This window comes from Azolla caroliniana, unplaced genomic scaffold (assembly GCF_043228905.1).
Source record: "Azolla caroliniana isolate FFs.n. ecotype wild unplaced genomic scaffold, voAzoCaro1.0.p SCAF_2, whole genome shotgun sequence".
Classification (NCBI taxonomy): Eukaryota; Viridiplantae; Streptophyta; class Polypodiopsida; order Salviniales; family Salviniaceae; genus Azolla; species Azolla caroliniana.
The window spans coordinates 4129954-4156781 of NW_028230437.1; the positions used below are offsets into that span (position 1 = coordinate 4129954).

The following is a 26828-nucleotide window of genomic DNA, read 5'->3' on the forward strand; positions in this document are numbered from 1 at the left end:
CGGATGTATTGTAGGTGTGGGTGGCGAAAGGCAAGATTTGATCCCAAGTTTTGTGGCATGGATCGATATAAGCGGCAATCTCCTGCTTGAGGGTCTTGTTGAGGCGTTCGGTGAGGCCGTTTGTTTGCGGATGGTACGGGGATGTAAACACTTGCTGGACACCTAGTTGAGTTGCAACCGCGTTGAGGACGTCCCCATGGAACTGGCGGCCTTGATAAGATAAGAGTTGGACAGGGCAACCATGCTGAAAAATTACCTTGTGCAAAAGTTGGGATGCGATTGTTGGCGCAATGACGTCAGGGATGACAACAATTTCAGCCCATATGGTGAGGTATTCTATTATGACCAGGATATACTTGTTGCCACTGGGGGTTTTGGGAAAAGGTCTCATGAAATCCCATCCGACGAGCTCGAAAGGCGATGTGACGGTGATGGGTTGGAGCGTTCCGGCGGGCTTGCTCGCGGGTTTGGTGTGTTGACACAAAGCACATTGGTTGATGTAGGTAGAGACAGAGTGTCGCATGTTGGGCCAATAATACTTGAGACGTAACTTTTCAAGAACCTTGTGGAAACCCAGATGACCCGACAATGGGTGGTCGTGATAAAATTGGAGATACATCTATTGTAGGGCATGAGGGATGTAGAGACGCGGCTCGTGATGTGCCTGAATGAAGAACACCAAGTTATCACGGAGCATGAATTGTCGTTGTGAGGGAAATGGTTGGAGGGAGCGCAACTGATGGGTTATCTCTCGGATGGCGGGGTCGTGTTGCTGAAGTGTAGCGATTTGTGGTAGTGGCAGTGGAAGGTCAGACATCGCGGGTAGAAATTGGACAATTTGGAAATCGGCGCGAGAGAGACTATAGGTGACCAAATTGGTTACACCTTTTCGATAGGAGAGGGTAAACTGATAATCTTGAAGTGCCAACGTCCATCGCAACAAGCGGCCCGGGGGGTGAGGTCGATGAATAAGAGAAAGTAAGGGTTGGTGGTCAGTCTCAACCGTAACCTGCCCTCCATGAAGGTATGGGTGAAGACGCTGGAAAGACCAGACGATTGCAAGTAGTTCCTTCTCAATGGTTGAGTAGTTCTGTTTAGCCGGCATGAGCGTTCAGCTTAGTTATGCAAACGAGGCTTCAACGAGAGTTTGTAGATGATCCTCCCAAGTGGCAGTGTGGATAAGGATGTCGTCGAGATAAACGAGGAGAACGCCTTTACTAATAAGGCCAACAAAGATGGAGTTTGCCATGCGTTGGAATGTGCTGTCGGCATCAGACAGGCCAAACGGCATGTGGGTGAACTGGAACAGCTCGCGTTGTGTGCGGAATGCGGTCTTGTGGGCGTTAGACGACGTTAAGGGGATCTGCCAATATTCCGAGGCTAAGTCAAGGGAGGTGAAATAACAGGGGCCCTCGAGCTGGTCCAAGAGATTGTCCACGCGAGGGAGTGGGTAGAGGTCATGGATCGTCGCTTTGTTGAGAGGCCTAAAGTCAATGTAGAAGCGGAAGGTGCCATCATCCTTCTTGACAAGGTGGGGTTCTGACACCCAATCGCTGGTGGAAGGAATGATAATACCTTTGGTGAGCATATCGGTGACGACAACATCGATGCGATCATGGTCGAGGGGGGGATGTTGGCCTGTAGCCATGCAGATGGGAGCGACGTCCCCGGTACGAATGACATGTTGTACCGGGAAAGAGATAGTAGCGACATGCGTGGGTTGGGGGGCTAGTGACAGAAAATGAGCTAACAATTGGCGGATGGAGATTAACCGCTCCTTGGGACTGAGGGCCACCTGGACTTGGCTAAGGTGGGGGACATGGGGGCTATCGTGTAGGAGGGGGATAGGGGGAGCTTGTGGGACAATCAGTTTGTGAGCATCGAAATCAATCATAACGCGACGCTTGAGGAGCCAATTGCAACCTAAGGTGAGGGGGAAGAGTTGGTGGGACAAGACATAAAAGTGGTGTGAGAATGTGAGAGTGCCTAAGGTAACGGTGTAGTGGGCTTGCGTGCGAGAGTGGTATAGATGTTGGTGATCGCAAAAAAGGACTTGGATGGAAGGCGCAGTGGTTGTGGGGAGGCCTAATTGGTGTTCAACTAAGGCGGTGCTAATTGAAGAGATACTACTACCAGAGTCTAATAGGATGATGTGTGTGGAGTGATTAATGGTGGCGAGAGCGGTGCATACCTGTGAACTAGATACCTCAGTACCTCGGAAGTTAGTTTCCCGGAAGCTCAACCAACGATGCTACGTCAGCCATGGTTATCTGGGCTTGCTGCTTGTGAGATTGTTGTTGCAATTTTCGGCAATAACGTCGGAAATGTCCATAATTATGGCAGTAGAAACACTTTATGCGTCCTTGGGCATTGCGATTAGGAAGGTTTTGGCGAGTCTGCATCTGCATGTTTTGGACGTCAATGTCCATGGGGGTCGCTTGTTGGTACTGCGTGCGCAAGTCGGTCGATGGTGGAGGGGGCCATCTTGGTTGGGAGTCAGATAGCGTACACGCTTCGATGCGTTGGGAATGAGGATCACATCGTTGAAGGTCTTGGGACCTTGGTCCCGGGCACGACGAGTGATGTTAGGGTGTAGACGGGGCCATAAGAAGAAAAGCTTGACATGCTCGGGCATGGTTGGATTGGCATGGACGAGGAGTTGATTTAGGCGAACACCAAATTGGCATACTGGTTCGTGCGCTTACTGTTGCAACGTCTCGAGTTGTTGCAATGCCGTCTGGGCTGAATTTTGATGGGCGAAGTTTTGCACAAGGAGATCCCCGAGGATCACCCAGTTCTCCGTCACTTCGCTGGCTTGTTGTACGTACCAAGTGGCAACGACATTTTCGAGCAAGGTGCGAACTTCCAAAGCCATGCGCTCGTCAGACCATTTGTGGTAACTTGATATCATCTCAAAGTGATCCAACCATGCTAAGACGTCCTTAGAGGGCAAGCCAGAGAAGGACTTTGGGGGAACCTTGGAATCTGGCCAATCTGGAGACTGATCGTTGGTAGTGGAGAGGAAGGAGAGCATAGCTTGGTTCATGTGGCTGATTTGAAGCATGGTGTTGGAGAGGACTTGTAGGAGTTACTCCATTTGGAATGGGGGTGGCCACTCAAGAGGTTGCAGGAACTCAGATTGCATAGGGGTATCGACTTCGACCACGACGGAAGGGAAATGGGACGCCATGAGCGAGGTGATAGTGGCTAAAATTTTACCGCACTTCTCCACCAATGATGTGAAATGCACATAAATGGAATCCAAACCAGCTTGCGCTAAGTCTTACTTCCTATTCAATTTATAGTCGTACAAAGGTACCCATTTGGGTTGGCTTTACTTAGCTACATGCGTCCTAACAAGGGTATGCTATAAAAGGGTGGCTCAACGGAACACATATACACCATAACATGAAGGCATGCATGCTATAAACAAGGGTATGCTAAAAGGGGCACAAAGGAACACATGCACACCCAACATGAAGACATGCACTCGCATCCAAGGGACACCACAATATGATCAATAATAATAATAATAATAATAATAATAATAATAATAACAAGAAATTATGGAAGAAATTACCTAACATACCCCCCCTTTCCTCCATAACTTCTTGTTGTTATTATTATTATTATTGATCATATTTTAATGGCATTTTTCTTGTTTTTTTGCTTTTTGCTTTTTGCTTTTGGTGAGACAAAGTAAAGAAATGAAGAAGAAGAAGAAGAAGAAGAAGAGAAGAACAGGGAAGAAGAAGAAGAAGAAGAAACAGAAGAAGAAGAAGAAGAAGAAGAAGAGAGTCTTCTCTCGTCTGCGAAGGCAGAGAAGGTGAGAAGAGAAAGAAGCCCCGCTGAAGAAGCTCATCCTCATTCTCGGTCGTCCATCCGACGGCGATGACGACGAAGATGGCAGTGAAGCCTCCAGGTACTCACCCCCATCTTTACCTTTACTGATAGAATCTCTGCGTGAGAGAAAGAAAGAATAAAAGGAAATAATAGAAAAGAAAAAGAAAAGAAAATCTTTTAATGTCTACTAGATGCCAAAATCCGCCCAGCAGACAAATGGGGAATATAAACATAGGTAAATTCATGCCATCCACCCTGAAAGACAAATATCGGAAAGACCCATACCAACGATCTTAATGCTTGTGATGGATCGAATGATTCTGGAGATGATTTCGAAATGGCAGAGACAGGATTCATTGGATAATTCAAGAACATATACCGCTGAAATAAAGATGTAAGATAAGATAGGCATATTGGAAAATTGAGATACTAACGGTCTTGAATGTGGCATCTTCACCTCATTAGGAAGTTCCTTGAAAAGCAGCCATTATGGATCAATGTATTCCTAGAAGATTCCAATAGGCTTTCCAAAATCTATAAATGTGCGGAACCTATTCTAGAAATCAACATAGTCACAAGGCACAATCGATATGTTTCCTCCTACAACTTTGCATTCAAATAGTTGTCGTCTATTTGGTGAGCATTTTTTTGCGTGTTAGATTGGATGGTAAGTATGGCATTATAGTTCACATCCCAATCCATTTCTTTGATGCAGTTTCTCTCTCCATTAGTGATTTTTTTGGATGTAATTCAGAAACTTTCCCATGAAAGAAACAAGCAGAAGAAGTGCTAATTTCAGGAAACGAAAGACTGCCAACTTCATAATCTATCATATACCTTCTTTCACACAATGAAATGAAATAAAATATAAAATAGATGATCTGTGATAATTATGGAATTAACTTTTTACAATAATTCTTGTTTTAACTTATACATTCTTCTGAGCTCAAATATATATTCTTTTCTAACTTGGCTAACTCAGAAGTTACTACTTGCAGATGGAATGTCACAAAATTTCACCTCTCTCTCATGCAAAGATGGGTACATTCTCTCTCTCTCTCCCTCCCTCCTATCTGTATATATGCAAGCATCTCACTTTGATTTGCCATTCCCAATAATCAACGAATGTAGACCTCTTTTTTTTAATAGGATGATTTTGGCCTTCAATAACCATCAAAGAACATTTCTTTCTTTAGGTGTTTCGTTCTTTAGGATTTATGTGCCACTTTGAGCCCTCCTATACAAGTAGTATATAAGCTGAAATCATGCTCGAACTTTTATGGTATCATATGCCATTTTCCTCTTCTAGGGACTGTAAACTTTCCCGTTTATGTGGTTGCCATTTTGGGATATTTTTCCTGAAATCTGTCTCACTCCCATAGGACACTTTTGGCCTTTATGCACATTGTGATAGGACATGCCATTTCATTTCATCTCTGTGATGGGTCTTGCTTGACCCCTAAGGACAATAATATAATGTATCTATCTGTCTCCTCATAATGGGTTGAATGCCAATATCTCCGAAACAAAGATTATGCTGATTAAGGCTCTCAACTAGGATAAACCATCTAATTGTAAGAATTCTTGGAGTTCGTTTTAAAGAGTTTTAAAATGTCCAAAAATGTTTTCTTGGTTTCATCAAAGGAAAACTGGCAAAACCCACAAATTCTCCCACTTCTTGAGATTGGGTGATTTCCAATTAAAGTAATTGACATGGAGTGTGTTCCGCATATTTAAGACTAAAAAACACTGAATTACAAATAAAATGTTGTGGACACAATGCCCCAAGACTCAGATCAGACAGAGATTCTCCCATGCTGCACATAAGAAGGCAACCAAGTTGGTATTAAACCTTCTGAAACTCACTCAAACAGCCTTGACACTGCACCCACCAATGCATTTCATTCTACACCCTTTGATTACTATAGAAGGAAGCTAGCTATATTTTAGCTAGTATGTTACCTTAAAAAAGCATGTGGACATTAGCCAGATTTGGGAGCTGCTACAACATCATCATCCTTGTACTAGGAGATCACGTAGGCATCTCACTTTCAATTTCTATCATTCTTACACTGTTTTTATCATACCATTCCTCCTCGTGGACAGACAGAGGACAATTTTGTACATTTGATATGTCTTGTAGACTAATTTTGGCCTTTAATAGTCTTTCTTTCATTTTCTCTCCCTAAGAGAACAGACATAGGCATGAAACACTCAATATGCATTTCTGTTCTCATGGCATTACTCTCACACACCTTTGCCATATAGATGGTGTCATATGTGTAAGTTTGGTTCTATTCGTGGTTTTATTGAAAAATATGAACCGTAATTGTGATTTGCAGCTTAACACATGCTATTTCTGGAATATCATAATGCCTTTCTTTCATAAAACATCTAATTCCTTTCTTTCAGAAAACATCTAATTCCTTTTAGTTCCTTAACAAATATGTAACTTTGAATGAGAGTAAACAGTCATAACAGTGAAGTCATAGACTGTTTAGGGTAGAAATCATAGATTATGATTCATACTTAACTTCTAACTTTTTTGAAATCCACATGGAAGAAGGCTAACTACTTCATGTGGGAATGTATTGCAGGCAACCAGTGAGCAGCAATTCAAAGTACTTCTACTTTTGTGACTGCATGGATGATCAGCAACTTTTGAACACACACCGAGTAGTTGTGAGGAAACACAGCAAGTTGCGTGGCCGTATAAACTACCGTTTATCTCTCTTCTTGGTTCTTGTTCTCTCCTACTCTATCGTCTTCTCAGTGGTATGTGTGCTACAAGTTCAGTAGGATTTCTACAATTTATGTCATATACATATTTTCTCATAGAACATCTCTGCGCTTTGTTCTCTAGATTGCTGTTGCTGTTAGCCTTCAGTGGTTAATTTTATGTTTGGGAGTGGTTAGCCTAATACTTCAAAGGAATGCTGTGGCTGAAGGTACTGTATATGTTTTTGGCCTCTCCCTCTCCTTTAAAGAAATATTTCTCTAGAAATTGATATTTACAAACAAGGCCTTGGAAGTGCACAATGACGTAGTCTTTATCAAAATTAAAGCATATAAGATGCTAGGATTGCAAAGATAGAGGAAAAATACCTTGGATGTTTAGTGTCCCATGTCGTGTCATCTTGTGTTCATTAAAAAGCTCCAACATTTTGTCTCTCTCTCTCTCTCTCTCTTTGTGTTTGTTCTCACGTCAGCCACCATAAATCTGTTGTACTATCTTGTTGAATCATTGTAGGGTAACTGATCATTTCGTGAGTTATGGCATCCGATTTGTATCTTATTCTTAAACAGTTTCCTCGCATCTGAACACTAATGTTTGTTCAAGATTGAGAATGAGAATGATGTCTATTGTTTGTTTGAGTAGATAATATTGAATAAATCTGATACAGTGACCTCTGAGAATATGCAAACCTAGTATCTACGCCATTTTCTTGCATAATGGTTTTGTATTTCCCAGACACTACGTTCTCAATGTTTTCTGCACTTTTGGCATCTTAAAATGTGAATACATTATTTAGGATGTAGAACCTTGGTTAGATAAGGTCACAAGTAAAAAATCAAGTCTTTTGCAAAGTACACGAATCTCTAGCTTTTGCTACATGTATAAAATGTCTCAAATTGAGAAGCTGACGTATAAAATGTCTCTTTGTTCTTGATAGAGTTGGAAAAGTATGATCCCAAAACATTTGGAATGCAAACGGGAAAAACTGAATGAACTTGCACACTTGTGATTAGTATGTATTTTGTATATCTTTTGGAGGACTATAATAAATGATTAGTAAAGATGTTTGGTTTCTGATTGGAGAACACTAGGAATCCTTCTGACATTGTGGGCAACCTTTCCTTTGTCACAGTCTGTGCTGGGTGTTCGTTTGGAGTCTTGTTTTAAATATCTGTCTATTCTCTTAGATTTTCCATGGATATCTTTTTGACCTCTTCTTTGGATAGTCTTAATATCATACCATTGGTATTTATAATAATAGCGTTGAATCTTACTTCGATAAGAGCTAAACTACATCTGCAAAGTTTTCGCAACCAATAAAAGTACTCTCTTGTCAGACACTCACAAGTTTCCCCACAGTACTCAAAGCACAATAACTGCAGGTTCTAAAAATAAAGGGAATTCTTTGTACAGCTAAATCTTTGCAAAGTAAAACCAGCTCCCATGTACAATAGGGGTGAATAACTTGGTTCCCCCACAGCACTGAAAGCACAGGTTCTAAAAATGAAGGATTAAACAAGAACCTTTGTTAGGTATACACAAAGTTAAGGAGGGGTCATATATCGGAAGGACACTTCTCTATTGCTATGCATCTAAAGGAAGTCTTGTGACTTTTTGTGTAACCTTACGAGGTGTTTTTCGAATCGGATCTCTATTTAGAGTATAAGATTGTTTTTACTGGAGTGTAACCACATTGACGCTGATCTATTTGGAAAATAACCAAGTTAACTCTAAAATTATGGGAAAATATTGTATGGTACATAGGCCTTGTCTATGTGTCCAGATAAACTCGAAAATTTGATTTTCAGTACCTTAGACAAATGATTTCAGATAAACTTACAAATGAAAGTTTTAAAATACTGTTTGTGGAGCATGCCTTTCGTTTGTTTGACATTCTGATGGTTATTGCTTCATTTATTGATGATGATCTGTATTTACATTCATAGAAGCTGTTGTTGTAATGCCAACATTTGGTGTGCAGCTCGAAACATCATATTGCAGGTTTGTAATCAAGATACTTCTTTTTAATGGTTTTTTATTTCTTTTGCATTACTTTTACCAAAGGAACATGGAATTGCTGTGGATGAGGGTGGCATTATTAATCAAATATGCAATAATGAAAGAACTATATGCACCTCTAGGCTTTCCAAATAATTTATAAACATTAACATGGTCAACCTTGAAAATGAGGAGGATAAATTTTTGTTGAACATAGAAAAGAAAATAAATAAATTGAAACTGGGTTATGATTTGGAATTGATCACTAGAATCAAAATCTTATTAGCAGGGTACATTGGCTCATATCCTAGAAGAAAAACAATGGTTGCTTCCGTAGGTTCAACATGCTACATAAATAGTGATCTCTGTTCTTAGCATATTACCATGCAGAAAAATCATATTTATGAGCTAATCTGCTAATGTACATTGCTATAATAAAAGTAACATCAAACCATTCATTGAGATTTGAACCCATTAAATTTTAAGAATATTAGAAATAAGACAAACTTGAATCAATAGGCAATGAGTTGCTAGATCAAATTTGTGAACCTGTAGTGTCCCATATGTGTGCTTTCTCTTTATTTTTTAGAACATATTATCTAGTTTTATCTTTTTCTCGCTATATCTCACATGTGCTCTTCTGTTTTCCTGTTAAATGATGCAGTGGAAAAGTGCAGCGACAATTCGTGCCATTGAAGCAAATATTGGCAGCTGTCATAAATGAGGCGGTTACACCAACCTCTTGCTATTATTATCTTGCATTGCTAATACGAGATGAATCTAAACTAGTTCTTGCTTTCAAGGTATGCATGATTTCACATGGTTCTACATGTATCATACCTAACATATTAGCATTGTTTTTTTCAGTTTCCTAATTTATCTTCAATGGTGTCAAGCAGGAAGTGAGGCCTCCTCTTGGTGTGCTTGTTCCCATTTGGAAGGCCTTATGTGAAGCTGTTAATAGCTAGTGTGCGAATTTATACATTCCTTGGTTTCAGTTGATAATCTTACATTTAAGGTAAATTTCTGTCATTGTCTCTTGCAAATATATCTATGCATCAAAGGTAGATTTATCAGAAATGTTTATTGTCAAAATATGGGTTGGAACAATCTAAATTTCAGTTTTTTTCAAACCAGGGAACGACTACAATCGGAAAGAGAAAGGCTTAATCTCACTACTGATTGAGATATTGACTCAGGAAAGAAATAGATACAATTGCCTTGAGTGACTTTGTTAAGCTTGGAAATGCCACCACGATAAAAAAAAGGCTGGTTTTGCGAACACAAATACCTCTCTCACAAATCCTTCATGTTGAGGAACTTCATAAATCCTTGTACAATGAGCCATGAACTTGCAATGAGCAGTGCACCTCACCAAAGAGACATGGAGTAAAAACCCATTGGATGGGAGTGCAAATATGTTGTTAAATGTTATCATGTTTTATTTCACATGAATGTGAAGTGGGAGAATTGTGGCCTTTGCTGTCTTGTTACTCTAGCATGGTTATAAAAAACATCATTAGTGGGCCTATGAGAAAATAAATGACTTTAAAGCTGTTATGGCTTTAAAACATTTCGTTTTTCAAATGTTTCTGAATGGACTGAAAGGGGAGAGGATCTGGAAGAAGCCATTGTGTGGCTATCCACATGATACATGTAAAAAACATACAAATTAAAATTTATTCTTATTTTTATTGAAGCTCAAAAATGAAGAAAAGATAACAACCCATCCATAATTACGCCCATTTGTTGCTTTTTATTTGCTTTTCTTGCTTGTTTTTAACGTTAATCCAAATGTATTTCTGACAATTTGAGGCTTACCACTTGTAATTTGTTTCCATTTGATTTGTCTAATTGTCGGATGGAGAGGAATGTGTGAAGATGAGAATATTGGTGAATGGATAATGCGTGTGATGATGCAGGGCCCAAATTCGATTAATAAGCTACTCACTTTTCTCTTCTTATTTATTAATGCCTTTCGAAGAAACCAGTTACTGTCTACAACAGTCATCACAAATTTTGGTTAAATATTTGATAAACCACCTTATTTTCCAGGGACATGACTCTTTAGAACCCATCAGTAGCTGCTTCGCCTCAGTGCCTGTTTCTATATCGATAGAGTTTCTTGGTATATGGTCTATCAAATATTGGTTGGATTCAAGGCAAGTACTTATTATGTAGTGCTTCAGAAATAGTTCATTGCATGATGATGCCTCTTGGAGGCCAATGGCTGGTTATCATGGGGTTTTTATCACCAAAGAAATAATATGTTGGGCTTTATTTTCACTAATACAAAGTCAATCTGATTCTTAGTTCTTGCTTGTTGAGAGGCTATAGCTAATATCACAATATTTAAAGCAAAAATCAATTCAAGTAACAATTGAAACTTCTTGGAAAGTATGAGTTTTAATTTTAGCATGCAATGATGGTGTGAAAAGTTAAAACTTTATTAGCTTATTCTTTGCTAATTATTACTTTTAAAAAAAAAAAGTGCAAATAATAGTGATTGTTTCTAAAATACATTGTCTCTTTATCTTGTGCGAAAAGTGGGCAGCAAACAAGTTCATCTTGTTGAATTTTATGGGTATAACATCCGTAAAAAAGTAGTCAAAAAAGGTGGAACATAGAAAGTAATGTATCTTCATCAAAGGAAAGCAAGGATAAAGATATAAAACTTTGTAATTTGTCCTATTCACAAGTATGCAAAACGGTAGTAAAAGTGAAATTTTAAAATTTGGTTATCTATCTCCTTTGGAATACTTAAAAAAACGTTAAGAATGACCCTTGATTTTGATAATGTATAGTCATCCACATTTTGATTGACATGAAAGCAGAGTGGTTAAAATCCTATCAAAAGTCTTCCAATATCCTTTAAGTATTTGTTGCTTGTTGGTTTCTAACATTTGAAGTGACTACTAACATTGAGACCAACATGCCCAACCACATGGATTTAAATGATTGCAATGATCAAATTCTATTCACTAGAATGCTAGCTAGCTATCTACTAGTTCTGAGCACACTTGCATATGCTCGTAAGAAGAAATGCAAAGCTATATAATCAACGACATCACTACCCAAAAAGTCGATCAATTGTTTTGTGAATTGTTGTTGCCTTATGGATAATTAATTATCATGTAAACACCTTTTAATGAAATGTTCTTATGAAAGAAGCAAGTTTAATTCCAAAAGTTAACAAAGCCTCTCCTCCGGTTGGGTTCACCAAGATGAAATACATATTTACGGTTCAATTTAAACAAACCTTGTCACAAATTTTCTTCTTGCTCATGTGGTATGAAACCTACCACTAGTTATGGGCTTTACTAGATTGAGGTACACTTCCAATTGGTTAGAAGCTTTGTTCTTACTCCAATAAAACATTGATAGTACCTCGATATGAATTAACAAAATCGAGAAGATTAGTGAATAAATTTCTACGTAGACAACTCTGGCTATATATATAACTTGGTGAGGATAACTTATGCGATTTTGGCAGCCGATCGGCATTTTAAACGCATAGGCGTAAGGTATCGATCGAATTCACAGGAACACCAAAATGATTAGATGGGCGGACGGCATCGTCGAAAAACACTGGGTTCAGTTGGGTCGATCTCACATGGCACCGGATAGAAGCCAAGGAAATAGATGCGAGTAGTCGTGGGGTTCCTGTGTCTCTAAAGATGAAACACGAGTTTTACATTAAAGCCGAGCGGGACGAACTCGTGCCATTTGATTCGAATGAGGAACAAGCAAAGCCCAAACTATACATATATATGTAGAGAGGGAAATATATAAATAAATAAATAAATAAATAAATAAATAAATATATAGAGAGAAAAACGGCTATATTTTAAACTCACACATGTAACGGCTATATTTTGAATGTCTTATATATATATATATATATATATATATAAGACATTCAAAATTACAGAAGCAGAGAAACAGAGGAACAGAGAAACAGAGAGAGAGAAAAGAAAAGACAGGAAAGGAAAGGAAGGAAAAGCTCAAAAAGATCAGGAGAACAAACACCATTTCCATTTCTTCTTCTTCTTTTTGTTTTGTCTGCATCAAAGCCAAAGCATTAGATGGCCAGAAATGGTACCTTTCTTTATTTTACTCAAGACAATTCCTGCAGTTTCCATTTCAGATCTTTCTGTTCTGTTCTGTCCATCCATCCATTTCTTGTTTGATTTCATGTTTGATTTCTTGTTTGATTTCATGTTTGATTTCATGTTCTGCAGGATCTCCCCGCCGGCGTGCCCTTGCAGATCTTCCTGGTAACAAAGACTCTCCGATCTGTGGACTCATCCCATCCCTCTCCCGCATCCATATCTCTTCTCAATCCATCCTCAAGACCTCCCCTCTGTGCAGCAGCAGCAGAATCGCTGCTATGATCCATGACCATAACTCTGCTATGATCCCTGCAGGTTTTGGTCCCCCGCCTGCTGAAATCGCTGCAGGGATTGAAAGCCCCATCGGTGAGACCCTCCTAAGGTCCCAAGTCCAAATCCTTCTCAACAAGGTCGAATCTGAGGCTCCTCGCGACAACAGATTACCATTCTTCCAAGCAATAGCTCCGGATCTGTGCCCTAATTTCCACAGTCACTCCATATCTCCTGCGCTTCGATTTGTGGCTCCCACCCCTATGAACACCCCTTTAGGTGGGATCTCCATTCCTCCTCCTTCTTCTTCCACCCTCACCACTCCCATTCAATCTGATTCCTCTGCCTATGGCCGCCTTCGAGATGCATTTCATGGGAATGCTGTTGTCGCCATGGATTCTGAGGAATCCCGGCAAGATTCAGGTATCAAACTGTTCGTCGATCTCACCATTTCACCTCAAACGATGTCTGCAACGACAGAATTGAACCGATTCAACAGCAACAATGAGGAAGATTCGACAGAAGAAGGGGTCATATCTTCAGCTGGAATCGTGTCTGTGTCTCAGAGAGGGTCTGGTCTTATGAAGCCCACTCCGATTCGGATTGCAGAATCGGTTACTTCCGGTGGAAACCATCATCATCATCATCATCATCATGCTGTTACTCCATTAACAGCCACTCATGAGGTATCAAATTACAGTTAGGGTTTTACTATTATGATTATCTTGGCATTGGTTAATTGCAGTTTTAAATTCATGAGGTAACAAATCAAAAGTTTAGGGTTTATTTTCGCATTGGTTAATTGTAGTAACCAATGAGTTATCAAAAATTGAAGTTAGGGTTTTTTATCTTGGCAATGGTGATTGTAGTAACCTAATTATGAGGTATCAAATTAAAAAGTTAAGGTTTTATCTTGGCATTGGTTAATTGTAGTAACCCATGAGTTAACCAAATTAAAAGTTAGGGTTTTTATCTTGGCAATGGTGATTGTAGTAACCTAATTATGAGGTATCAAATTAAAAAGTTTAGGGTTTTATCTTGGCATCGGTTAATTGTAGTAACCCATGAGTTAACCAAATTAAAAGTTAGGGTTTTTATCTTGGCAATGGTGATTGTAGTAACCTAATTATGAGGTATCAAATTAAAAAGTTTAGGGTTTATGTTGGCATTGGTTAATTGTAGTAACCCATGAGATATGAGAATTGTAGTTAGGGTTTATCTTGGGAATGATGATTGTAGTAACCTATGAGGTATCAAAATTAAAAAGGTAGGGTTTATCTTGGCGTTGGTTAATCGTAGTAACCCATGAGGTATATAAAATTGTATTTAGGGTTTATCTTGGCATTGGTTAATTGTTGAAGTAACCTATGAGATATCAAATTAAAAGTTAGGGTTTGTCTTGGCAATTGTAGTAACCCATGAGGTATCAAATTAAAAAGGTAGGGTTTATCTTGGCATTGGCTAATCGTAGTAACCCATGAGGTATGAAAATTGTAGTTAGGGTTTATCTTGGCATTGGTTAATTGTTGAAGTAACCTATGAGATATCAAATCAAAGTTAGGGTTTGTCTTGGCAATTGTCGTAACCCATGAGGTATCAAATTAGAAAGGTAGGGTTTACCCATGAGGTATCTAATTAAAAAGGTAGGGTTTATCTTGGCATTGGCTAATCGTAGTAACCCATGAGGTATGAAAATTGTAGTTAGGGTTTATCTTGGCATTGGTTAATTGTTAAAGTAACACATGAGGTATCAAATCAAGTTAGGGTTTGTCTTGGCAATTGTCGTAACCCATGAGGTATCAAATTAGAAAGGTAGGGTTTACCTTGGCGTTGGTTAATCGTAGTAACCCATGAAGTATGAAAATTGTAGTTAGAGTTTATCTTGGCATTGGTTAATTGTTAAAGTAACACATGAGGTATCAAATCAAAGTTAGGGCGATTTGTATGAAGCTTTTTTTTTGTGTGTTTCATGACATAATTGTTATCTATTGTATAGGATAAGGCGAGAACATTTCTCGGCAAGAGCACAACCCGAACCTTGCGGTTCGATTCCCCAGAGAAGAAGACTTCATCAGCCGATGAGACGTGCGGAGAAGTTGGGGCCTCGTGGGAGGGAGCTTGTGGTGAGCCGTTCGAAGAAGACGACCGAGCTTCAGAGTGGTCGGTCCTTGTGAACGTAAGCTCTCCTAATGGCAAGGAAGGAGATAATGAGTTCGATGATGGAGGTTGTTGGGCCGACTACGAGCCATGTGATGGGGATGAAGCCGATAATGGACCACATGAGAATGCCATATCTATATAGTAACTAATAAAGACTCTCCGTCCGACAAAGCCCAAAACAAAGGTCTCTTAGGTATGATGGGTGTGTTTTCTCTTCTTCTTTTTTTGTTAAGAGCTATACTTCCTCCTTGACCAACTCCTTGTGGTCACGAAGGAGATCTCAATAAGGAAAGGAATGAGGAGATTCGTGTGGGGTCACTAAGTTGTGGCCGACACTCCAAATTGATTTGGATCTAGCATATTATACATATACAATGTATGGTCCGTGTTGCCCAAACTATCGTTTCTTATAATTGATAATGGTTTTATTATTCGCCTAATGTTCGATCAATGCTTCATTTGCATATATGCTTTTGTTATACAATACCTTTGATATTTCTTGTGTACATTCTTGCATACATGCATGGACTATTGAGTGTTAATCAAACAGAGTAACAATTAGATGCCACATGAGTATTCTCAATGTCATACATTACCATGACCATAATCTGTGTGCGTGCGTATGAAACTTGGACTTTACATACAAATATATATGACACATATCTGTATACATACAAATAAGTTTATAACACATATTTGTAAATATACATCTCATATTTGTATTGTGATCCTACATGCAAAACACACTATAAAATAAATTAGAAGATCTTAATGAGAAACCTACGTCATCCATCAATCATCAATTCATATTTTTTTATTGTTATGTTTACATACAAAAACACACAAAATAGTGGTCATGGATTTTCCCTCACACAACAAATTTACATAGTAAACAATGATGGCAAAAAACATGCATGTTGAATGTCGTCTCCACGAACATATACTTCTTCTTCTTCCTATTCAATTTGTTCCGTTTCAAAACCTCAAATCTAATTTAAGCAAATTGTCTATACAATCTAAATTTTTACAAATTAACACCTATCTCATGAACTTGGTGACAGGCAAACACATAATAATATGTAAATGTCAACTAACTTGTACAAAAGACACTTCATATGTAGTTTCCTCAAACCTCTTTAAAACGGATGACAATGCAAGAAATTTCATCAAAGCTACCACGCGATCTAGCTTCAGTGACAATAAACTTTGAAGCTGCCAAGGGATCATATATGTCCTTGATGAGGTCAACAACCTCTTGGTTGTTGGAGAAGGATACCCATAAGCCATTACTACCCAACACCAGAAATTGGCAGGAGATGTCGAGCAAAATATCGGAAACATCTGGTTTTGCGCTAAGGTGCCCCTTTAAATTTGCATCTCCGAATACACGGGTAACCGACAACATGCCATCAACTCGAGGAAGGTCACCTGTATACAAGCAACACATATAAGTACGTTACGATTGCTAATGCCAATCATCGGAGACTCCAGACAAGCATGTGTGGACTGAGACATTTCAGCATTAAATAGATCTAAGAATGAATATAGCAATTCGAAATTCTTATGTGGAGTTACGATATATAACATGGGACACTATTATTTCGCTTTCTAAAGAGAAAACCTTTGAAGGAGAATGACATAACAATGTTGTGATGACGAATGGCTTACAATATTGATCCCTTGTTGGGTTCGAAGGTAATTTAGTATCAAGGGCTGCCTTGCAAGGAGTTCAATGCTGTGTTTTAATGTTACAAGGGTTATAATCTTGTTAAATGTAAACTTGGTCATAGTAGGAAACCACTTATATAGCTCAAGGTCAACTTAATATGTGTTCTAGATGTGAGTTTCACAATGCATTAAAGTTTACAATCATGATACACCAATGAAAGCTTTTTTTTATACAAAAACACAAGAGACCCCCTACCTGGGGAAAGTGATGATGTGTCCACACCATTGAAAGCTTTTTTTTTATATAAAAACACAAGAGACCCCCTACATGGGGAAAATGATGATGTGTCCACACAAACCAATGAAAGCTTTTTTATAACAAAAACACAACAAGGAGGCCCTCCCACCTGGGAAAGTGATGATGTGTCCACCGCGCATCTCCACGTTGGCTCGTTCCACAAGCCGGTCGGCCACGTGGTCCACCGACAACTGCACGGCGGCCCCGTCCTTGCACAAAACGGCGCGGGCATCCCCGACGTTGGCAACGATGAGGCGGGCGCCTGCGTGGAGGATCATGGCCGTCACGGCCGTGGCGCCTCCCCTGGCCGGCCCGAGCTCCGCCAAGATGCGGCGGTCGGTGCGTAGGTACGCGTCCCGCGTGGCACCCGCCGGGTCCGATCCGAGGCCGCCACCTTGCGTGAGGATGGCATCGAGGAGCGTGGATGCCAACCACCGCCCGACCTCTCCATCTCCACCATGGTCATCGAAGACCCCGAAGAACGCGACTTCCTCGTTACGGATCTCCGCGGTCACGTAATCGCGGCAGCCATGCCGAATTCGGGACATGTTGTCCTCTCTTCTTGGAGCACCACCCGTGGTGGTCTTTGTGTCTGGCCACGGCATGGTTTCCGATGACCCGGACCATCCCTCCGCGGCCGATCGCAAGATGTAGTAGCCGTAGATCACTTGGGGTTGCATGCCATGCTTTCGAGTGGCGCCACACCCCCTCGTCTCCTCCTCCGTGATGACACTTGTCGTGGGCGCCGTACCGGGATTTGTCCATGTGTCAGCATCCTCATCGTCGTCGTGAGGAGAGCGGTCCACATCAGCATGGGGTGGCCTCGAGATGCCGATGTGGCGGCCATGATGGTGATGATGATGATGATGATGTGGATGCACAACCCAAGCCTCTTTCTCCTCCTCCATTTTAGTTTAGTTTTTTTTTTTGACAATCCCTTGAAGCATAAGATAATGGGAGTTATGGATAAGCATTGATCTTCATTTTGTTTTTTATTTATTTGACAATCCCTCAAAAGCATAAGATATTGGGAGTTATGGATAAGCATTGATCTTCGTTTTTGTCATTGTGTTATTAGTAATAGCTCAGCTTGGATAGATATAGCATATGACTTGGAAATTTGCCCAAATACAACCAAGCCCTAAAGTAGAGCGGTTTTAGTGAAGGAATTGTCTCTTTCAAATTAGGAGGGACATAATGCACTTCACCACATATTGACCCAAACCTAAACGTGGACCTTATCTCCCTGGTAATGATAATTAGGAAGCAATGTTGATCAATAGGATGACCTAGACACAAGACTTGATCACAAGTACATATGCAATAAATGACATATTGCTGTAAGTTTTGGTTAAATCAAGTGCCCAAGATAAGGACTCCAACAAGAGGACTCCTAGAAAACTATACAATCGACAAGAGAGGTCATTGTCAAATTTGGTATTTTGAAGGATTCAAGCACCTTAGCTTGAACAAAGGACGAAATTTCATGACTTTTAGAGCTCCTTTACAAAGAGATTGTCACATTTCACAACATTTCACATGGGGGTGGCAATTAGTCCTAAAACTCTAGAGACAACTTTGTTGTATCCCCCCTTCTTTCTTGTTCTTGCACTTAGTCTATAGTACCGAAGCCAATGTCGATGCCTGCATCCAGTTATGCTACGTACAACATGTACTTAACTTTATATGTGGATAGCACATGTATAACCACAATGTAAAGTATGATTGATGTGGTAAGGATGTGAACCTTACCACAAGAGACTAGATCAACTTTGTGGCTCACAGCATGAAGCCGATGAACAAGGTATTAAAGGATTGGATTCCAGATATCACCATGCCTTTCTTGGATGACATATACATTAAAGGATTCTCGGAGGAAGAGAACGATGAGACATTTGGAGAGGAAGGGTGCAAGTGTTTTTGTGGTCAACCACATTGTTTATTGTGATGATGTGATACAAAAGCTAGAAGATGAGCACATAACATTTTGTGGTGAAAAAACTATGCACCATATAGTCATAAGTCCTCCTTTGAAAAGGTGATGTCAGTTATGAGATGATAGAAGTATGCATGATCAAGTGAGGTGGTTCCTAGGTCCATATTACGCCCATATGGCTCAATCTCAATATGCCAAGACCAAACTGTAGTGATGTAGAGATTCAAAGGACTACTAATTAGGCTTCGACTTTGCAAAAAGCTAAGTATGTGGATGGGTCTCTTACCTTTGTAAGTCCAATGGGAATTTGTTAGGTCATCGATAAAGAAAGTGAAGGTGGGGGCCACTATGCAATTTGATGAGGGGCCAAAGAGCTTGGTAAGAGGCAAACGAATAGTGCCCAAGTGAAGAGGGAGTTAAGAGGCATTGTATTAATGATCAAAGTGGATTACGACCATTTAATAGGCACAAAGGTTGTCATTGTCATTGTCTTCTGATTCCAACACCTAACATTGCAATGTAGAGATAGATATACTATATTAACTTAGTAAATCTAGAAATTCATTATGTGATTGGGAAGCACAACGTCAAGACGAACATGTTTCCTAGAGCTAGGCATAAAAGGGAAGATAGAATCTAATATCGGAAGTCAAAGATGTAGCTTATAACTTTTTAAGTCAACCGGTGTAGTTGCCTAAGAATGAACTATGCAAAAAATCGTCACATTCAAGGAGGATCAATGCTAGGGGGAAGGGTAGCACGTAGGAAGATTCCTAAACTAATAACTACAAATGCATCATGGTCTACAAGTAATTCCTTCATGAGGGATATCTAGGGAGACACCCAAAAAACATGTGAGGTGCACTACTAAAGGTGGTGCATGGGAAAGAGGATTAATCCATCCTATGAATTGAATTTCATGATAGCCCATCATGTGCAACATTCATGAAGCTCAAAAAATATTCATGGTAGGGAATTTATGAAGACATGGCAATCCAATACTTGTGAATTGCATTCAAATGTGTGACACATAGATGGATTGGGGCTCATGATCAATAATAATGTCATATAGGAAACCATTATTTTGGATACTTCCTAGTTTGGCATATAGGTGATATTCTTGCAATTGTTGTATGACTTAACAAACATGGACATTGTGCTCCTCTTGAGGCTTCTAGCTAGTTCATAATATCATCTAGATTAGCATGTTGAGCAACCATGAAATATATCATTTATCGTATGTTAAAATGTCAAAAAGCATTTTTTTACAAAGATTCTCTAAGTCTAACTAGAAACCCATATTTTTCGTTGAATGGGGAATCCACACACATCAATACATGTTAGAGCCCATTCCATTGTCTTTCATTCAAACAATTGCTTCTATGCCACTTAGTGTAGATGACTGTATTTCACATTTCGCCCTAGATAAGTTTGGGATTGAACTATCACATTTTGATACAATGCTCTGTCTTTGATCACATTCGACTATGCTTTCCACATGGTATAATAGAAAAGTCTGAAAATAAAAAGATTTAAAAATTGAAGATTGTCAGGACATTAGGTAGAATATACACCTAACCTAGAGGCCGTTATGTAGTTTTAGGGGAGATGATATAAGGTACATTATGAGAGGTGTTTTGAAGTATTAAGCATAGTACGTAAAATTCGTGTTCGTCTAGCATAACATTCGTTTTCCTACGTTGGAAAACGAATGCGAATGTTATTCAAACATTCGTGTGTTTTTTTCCCCATTTTTTTAATGTTTTTTTTGTTTTTTCCCATTTTTTAGACTTATTTACCTCATAATAAATAGTTAATCCAAAAGTATGGTATTTATCATTCTTTGAGGGTGTTATTCTTACGCGAATGATTGAAACATTCACAAATGGTACGTATGGTTCATACTATGGTATTAAGGATTCAAACCCAAGACCCTTGGGTCGTCAGCCAAAATAGCTTACAACAAGAGTAGGGCAATTTGTAACTCGTTACTTTCTCTCTTCACACTTAAAGTTGCCAAAGAACAAAGGTGTGAGGCTTGGTAAGGGGCATGCCAATTTTGTAAGTCATTACTTTCCCTCTTCACACTTGTAGTTGCCAAAGAACCAACCATGGCAGTGAATAGAGAGTTGCAAAATACGCCAAACATAAGACTTCATAGAAAGTAGTCGTCATAAACCGTACGACTTCGTAGAGAGTTTCCGAATGCTCCAACCAATGCATTTCATAGAGAGTCAACGAACACGCCAACCAATAGCAATGAATCGAGAGTTATTGAATACGCCGCGGCCCAAACATGTAGCATGAGAATTAAAGGATGAACGAGAACAAGGAATCTGTACCGGCTCGGCTAAAGCCTAAACTGAACAGTTAAACTATTTTTAAACGGTTTGGCGGTTTAGCAATTTGGTTCGAGCTTGAGCTTCCGTAACCAATTTGAGCTCGGTTTGGGATAGCTTAAGCCGAACTTAACCATTTTGGGCTAAGTTGGTTCCAAAATCGATTATGGATTAATCGGTCTAGATAAACTGGTTCCTAAGCTGGTTTATGCTTAAGCGGTTTAGGATCCGATTCAGTTCAAGTTTGAAAACTCCCAAACATGTTAAGGCTTATGGTTTGGAGTACTAGGCCAAACCGGTTAAGCCAGAACTTGCCGATTCGTAGATGCAGCACCCATCAGAAATGTGAAAAGGATGCATACAAAAGGACGATCGACATGCGAATGAATCATTCAGGGTCTCGAGACACATAGGGCCCATCTACGATCAAAACAATTTGCTTTGTGATGAGGGGAGGGGTATTTTGGGAAATTATGTGAAATATGATTGTTTTGGAGGGGGGGGGTTTGGGGGACATTTTTTCTTGCTAAAAAGGGAAAGAAAAAACGGAAGTTACTCTTTTTAGGTGGAGAAAATATATACATATAGGATATGGTGGTTATACTACTGCTTGGCAGTTATAATTAAAACAAACCCCAAGAAAAAAATGGGAAGGCCAAGTGACACTGTCTCTTCTTCTTCTTCTTCTTCTTCTTCTTCTTCTTCTTCTTCTTCTTCTTTGCCACAGAAACCCAAAAGATTTGGAGAATCATTCAGGTTTTTGATTAAATAAAGCATTCAAGCTCAGAGATTGACCTAAATTCAGAATAATAATGATGATGAAGATGCAGACTATGGCGATGGTGATGGTGATGGTGATGATGATGGTGATGGTTATGGTGATGGATCATCATGGAGTCCAATCCGTGGCAGTCTCGGTGGATTCCTATGACCAAATCTTAATGAGCATGGAGGTTGGAGCTGCAGAAGAATCTGAAGAAGCAGCAGCAGCAGATGATGAAGAAGAAGAAGAAGAAGAAGAAGAAGAAGCATCATCTGAGGCAATTGGAGCCCATGGAGGAACAAATACAGAAACAGAAAAGAATTTGATTAGAAGAAGAAGTAGAAAAATTAGTAGAAGAGAACAAGGAGGAGTCATGGGGGAACCCGAACCCGAACCCGAACCAAAACCCTCGGGCTCGGGCTCGGGCTCGGGACCACCGGACCATGTCCATGGCCATGGCCGCGCCTTCCGGACATTTCCGTCCGCCTTCTCCAACTTATGGGCGCCCGGACACCAATCCGTGTCCGACGACCTCTTCTCCGCCAATATCACCCTTGACAATCACTCGGGTTCGATTCAATTTCTCTCATTCTATTAATTTCCCCTACTCCCTTGACCTTAATCATACTTTTAAACAATTGCGCTCCAATTCATCCGCTAATTAATCCGCACACATCATCATCATTATCATCATCATCTAAATATTTACTTCATTTAATCATTGTGCTTAATTGCCCATTTTATTAATTGTTTTCTTTTTTTCCTTGTGATGTTGAATCCCCCATTAGGTAGCGGGTTCAAATCGAAATCGCCATACATGTATGGCTATTTTAGCGCCGCGATCAAACTTCCCGCCAACAACACCGCCGGTGTGGCCATTACCTTCTATGTGAGATTTACTAATCTTCCAAATTATGAAAAAGGAAAACCCTAATCTCTGATTACCTTCTATGTGAGATTTACTAATCTTCCAAATTATGAAAAAGAAAAACCCTAATCTAGGACTAGCTAACACAACTTCATGGCCATTTGTTTGTTTATGAACTAAATTGAAGATTACTATTCAACATCACATTTAATTGGTAAGAAATGGTCCTAATTTGGGGTATTTTCTCCTACCTTTACTAATTTGGGAAACATCAGGAACTTGTAAAAGAAGGCCCAAGAGAAAGAACCATAAACTTGTGGGAGACCTCATGGCATAATGTACACATATAGCTTACCTAGCTTTGGGGCCTAGGTGTGGTGGGCCCTCACTAACGTTATGTTTACCCATGGAATGCTCGCATAACTTCTTGGTATGGTGTGTTGAACCCCAGTTAAGTGAGATAAACTTACGAGGGCCTCGAGTATTGTATGTTTGGTGAAATATACTCACAAGTAGTGACATAATAGCTTTACTATATGTCGTAGTGGTCCTTGTAGGGTGAAATATACTTATGAAGACTCATATAACTTTACTATATGGTGTGGTTGTCCCACTAGGGGTGACATATATTCATTGGGGCGCACATTACATTGTCGGTTTATAGTACGGTCAACTACACAATAATAGGCCTTCTAGGACATAAATAAACACATAGAACTTCCCTACCTTGTTTGGTTGGATGACTATCTAGTTTGGTTAGGTTGGATTGAGTTTGATTGGTATAGGCAAAAGGTTTCCTATTTCCTTTAAATGTTTAGCAAAAGTTCCCCACCATCAATATTTTGCCATTTTTTTTTGTAAATGTGTGAGCTTAATTTGTATAGCAAAATACCACAAATCATGCAACATACGGAGTGACTATCTCATTCAAGACTTTCATGAATTGAGTCCAATTTCTAAGAAAAAACCTTGAAGCTTTGTTAAACTCAGAACTTAATAATGATAGCAATAATTTCCCATCTTATTCTCATAACTAATAAATAAGCAAATGTTAGGACCTTAAGGGGAACTCTTGGTATATGTATTTTCAAACGTATGTATGTTTAATGGGTGTTACATAATCGGGGTATTATGCATAGTTGGCCTCGAATGTGTAATAATATTGAGTATTGTAGGGAAACATAAAACTCTACATGCTTTCCCCCTAGAAGAATGCCTTAAATGTTTTGGACTTTAACATATATTTGAACGATAAACACACATGCGCATGTTGATCACATCCATTGGAGTGCATTGATTAACGCCTTCTATTGATTATTCCAGACATCCAACAGTGACAAATACCCAGATAGTCATGATGAGATAGACTTTGAGTTTTTGGGAGTGCTTCCAGGAGAGCCATTTCTAGTGCAAACAAATGTATATGGCAATGGCAGCACGAGCATCGGAAGAGAGCAACGTTACCACCTTTGGTTTGATCCCACTACCGATTTTCATCAATATTCAATCTTGTGGACTCCCAATCACACCGTGTGAGTAATTATCCCATGTTTGTCTCTCCTAGATTAGTTGCTATCAAGTTAAGTTCCCATGAACTTATATGATTAATTTATGTCCGTTAAAGTATTCGTGTTTTTATGAACCCATGGTTTTAGTCCATCTAGCCTGAGGGTTTTTCTTCAACCTAGCATTTTTGGCTTTACCACAAGAGTTAAATCTTTATATTAGAATTAAGCTAATCTAAGGTCTAGAACCCATATCAAAGAGAATGGCATGCTTGTGACCATAATTTACTTTCCTAAATGACCAAAGACATTGGCCTTTCATCCCTATAGATCATGAGCTCAAATCCCATTGGTGAAATGCATGAATGTTACATGTTTGTATTCTATGCTAAGTTTTACAATATCTAGAATCCATGTGGAAACATTAACATTTATCACTACTAGCCTTATGGATTGTATCTTCACAAAGAATAATTAGCCACAATTGAATTGATCAAGGTACATTCCCTTAACCATATAAGAATTTTAAGATTCAAAACATCAAACTTACCTTTCAATCTATTGGAAATCATAGAATAATTTAGAGCTAAACAACTCAATCATAGAATTCTTGTAGAATTGTTATAGCTAGCTTAGACCATTAGACCAAACTAAACATGGTTAACTCATCAAACCCACTAGAAAGTAGAGAATTTTCATTTGCAACATACCTATGCTACCTAACCTAACCAAAACCTATTTTGCTCAAAAGGTGTTACATAACTTACAGTATGTAGTTCCTTGAGTGCGACCTTAGCTCCCCCATTGTGGACCCATGGGCAAGTTACTCAACATAGAGATTTATCATTTCCCAAACTAGATTTGGTCAAAACCTTTTGTACAACCCGTTATAAACGGTCCTTTGAGACAAAAATGAGTGTCCCCATTATGAATTCACAAGTATTTATGAGGCAAGTTACCTGATAGAGATTTATCACATGGGAAAGCATATATTTCTGAATAGTTGGCATTGGAAACAGAAAAAGGAGTCTCTCCAAACCCATATTTACTGTGCAAACACTTAACAATGACTCGTTTAATAATTTCATCGTTCATGGTTGGTCTTGTCTAGTTATAATTTATAATCACCCCATTTCTAGTTGGAGAGTTTGTGCACATGTAACTAACAACTCATTGATACACACAATCTCCTCACCTGAAAGTGGACCTAGTTGCAACAAACAAACTAGGTGTATAGTGAGATGTGCATAAACACATGCAAACAACATAATAAGTTGTAAATGGTGCTCCAATATGTGAATTATGTCCATGCAAACAAATGATGCCACTCGTAAATATTAAGAGACAAATATATATATATATATATATATATATAGAGAGAGAGAGAGAGAGAGAGAGAGTGTGTGTGTGTGTGTGTGTGTGTGTGTGTGTGTGTGTGTGCGCGCGCACATGCATATGGAGATTGTGTATGTTCTCAATAGAGCATGAATGTACTATCATTAATATTTGCTCATAAATAAATGTAGGTTTTCCATCGACGGGATACCCATAAGAGAGCTAAAGAATTCAAATGAGCTTGGGGCACATTACCCTTCCAAGCCCATGTCACTATATGCCACCATTTGGGATGCCTCTTCATGGGCCACTGAGGGAGGAAAGTACAAAATCAATTACACTTATGGTCCCTTTGTAGCCTCCTACAAAGACTTTGTGCTTCATGGTTGTCGACAACAAGCAGACGATGAAGAAGGGGATTCATTAGATGCAGATGAACAAGTAGAACAAGACCAAGAACAACAACAAGAGGAAGAAGAGGATGATGATGATTATGAAATTGATTACAAAAAACCTAGATTCTTATGTAGCATTGGCAATGACTCATCATCTTATCCATTTTCCAATCCATTCCTTACCTCAGAGGATGAAACTGGTCTCCATTGGGTGAGACAAAACTATATGGTTTATGATTATTGTGTTGATTCTCGTCGTTATCCTCAACCTCTCCCGGAATGTAACAATTAACAACGTTCATATGTTTATTTCCACCTCATTCATTTATAGTTTTTGTGGGACCACTATGTAGGGAAATAATAACGTGATAATGCACCCCTTTGATGTGCATATATACCCATATGTTCAAGACACATTGGTTGTTACAATACTTGTCAACGTATCAAAATGGTATAAGTAAATATTCCATATATAACTCAAATTGTAAGCAGAGAGTGAAGTATTAAGGTGTCAAAGAGACATGTTTGTACAATGAAAGATCAATCATCAATCCCAATCAATAGCAACGATACTAATGAAACCAAATAACATGTAAACTTA

The 26828-nt window shown here is 39.2% G+C and overlaps 4 protein-coding genes across 5 annotated transcripts; 3 read left to right on the top strand and 1 right to left on the bottom strand.

Moving 5' to 3' along the window:
* The first annotated feature begins 3799 nt into the window (after positions 1–3799).
* On the top strand, positions 3800–10277 carry LOC147867151 (phosphatidylinositolglycan-like protein). Of its 2 annotated transcripts, none has more exons than XM_087314937.1 (8): positions 3800–3922; positions 4842–4884; positions 6441–6618; positions 6707–6791; positions 8527–8581; positions 9243–9381; positions 9478–9584; positions 9724–10277. In XM_087314937.1, exons 1-7 carry the CDS (start codon positions 3892–3894, stop codon positions 9544–9546), a joined length of 600 nt encoding a protein of 199 aa, XP_087171063.1. In that variant the 5' UTR covers positions 3800–3891; the 3' UTR covers positions 9547–9584; positions 9724–10277. The 2 variants fall into 2 exon arrangements, 1 of the variants encoding a protein (XP_087171063.1); XR_015529319.1 differs by having other exon boundaries at positions 3805–3922; positions 9478–9596; positions 9716–10277.
* Positions 10278–12573: 2296 nt separating this feature from the next.
* LOC147867152 (uncharacterized) lies at positions 12574–15481 on the top strand. Its single transcript, XM_087314938.1, has 3 exons — positions 12574–12676; positions 12820–13646; positions 14957–15481. Exons 1-3 carry the CDS (start codon positions 12664–12666, stop codon positions 15260–15262), a joined length of 1146 nt encoding a protein of 381 aa, XP_087171064.1. The 5' UTR covers positions 12574–12663; the 3' UTR covers positions 15263–15481.
* Positions 15482–16213: 732 nt separating this feature from the next.
* LOC147867153 (putative protein phosphatase 2C 62) lies at positions 16214–22499 on the bottom strand. Its single transcript, XM_087339664.1, has 4 exons — positions 22294–22499; positions 18546–18588; positions 17196–17988; positions 16214–16548 (listed from the first exon to the last, which is right to left on the bottom strand). The coding sequence occupies exons 1-4, from the start codon at positions 22497–22499 to the stop codon at positions 16247–16249; spliced, it is 1344 nt and encodes a 447-aa protein (XP_087195790.1). The 3' UTR covers positions 16214–16246.
* Positions 22500–22615: 116 nt separating this feature from the next.
* LOC147867154 (putative xyloglucan endotransglucosylase/hydrolase protein 30) lies at positions 22616–26519 on the top strand. The gene is made up of 4 exons (XM_087314939.1): positions 22616–22693; positions 22913–23013; positions 24316–24524; positions 26024–26519. The coding sequence occupies exons 2-4, from the start codon at positions 22942–22944 to the stop codon at positions 26517–26519; spliced, it is 777 nt and encodes a 258-aa protein (XP_087171065.1). The 5' UTR covers positions 22616–22693; positions 22913–22941.
* Positions 26520–26828: the final 309 nt, after the last annotated feature.

Coding starts and splice junctions, on each gene's coding strand:
- LOC147867151 (XM_087314937.1), top strand. CDS start 3,892: ATGACGACGAAGATGGCAGTGAAGCCTCCAG. Junction 3,923..4,841: donor GATGGCAGTGAAGCCTCCAG/GTACTCACCCCC, acceptor TACTACTTGCAG/ATGGAATGTCACAAAATTTC. Junction 6,619..6,706: donor ACTCTATCGTCTTCTCAGTG/GTATGTGTGCTA, acceptor TTTGTTCTCTAG/ATTGCTGTTGCTGTTAGCCT.
- LOC147867152 (XM_087314938.1), top strand. Junction 13,647..14,956: donor CATTAACAGCCACTCATGAG/GTATCAAATTAC, acceptor TCTATTGTATAG/GATAAGGCGAGAACATTTCT.
- LOC147867153 (XM_087339664.1), bottom strand. CDS start 22,499: ATGACTCCTCCTTGTTCTCTTCTACTAATTTTTCTACTTCTTCTTCTA. Junction 18,589..22,293: donor TCCATGCTCATTAAGATTTG/GTCATAGGAATC, acceptor CTCTTTGTAAAG/GAGCTCTAAAAGTCATGAAA. Junction 17,989..18,545: donor CGTCCTTTGTTCAAGCTAAG/GTGCTTGAATCC, acceptor ACTAAAATGGAG/GAGGAGAAAGAGGCTTGGGT.
- LOC147867154 (XM_087314939.1), top strand. CDS start 22,942: ATGTATGGCTATTTTAGCGCCGCGATCAAACTTCCCGCCAACAACACC. Junction 23,014..24,315: donor GTGTGGCCATTACCTTCTAT/GTGAGATTTACT, acceptor TGATTATTCCAG/ACATCCAACAGTGACAAATA. Junction 24,525..26,023: donor TGGACTCCCAATCACACCGT/GTGAGTAATTAT, acceptor AAATAAATGTAG/GTTTTCCATCGACGGGATAC.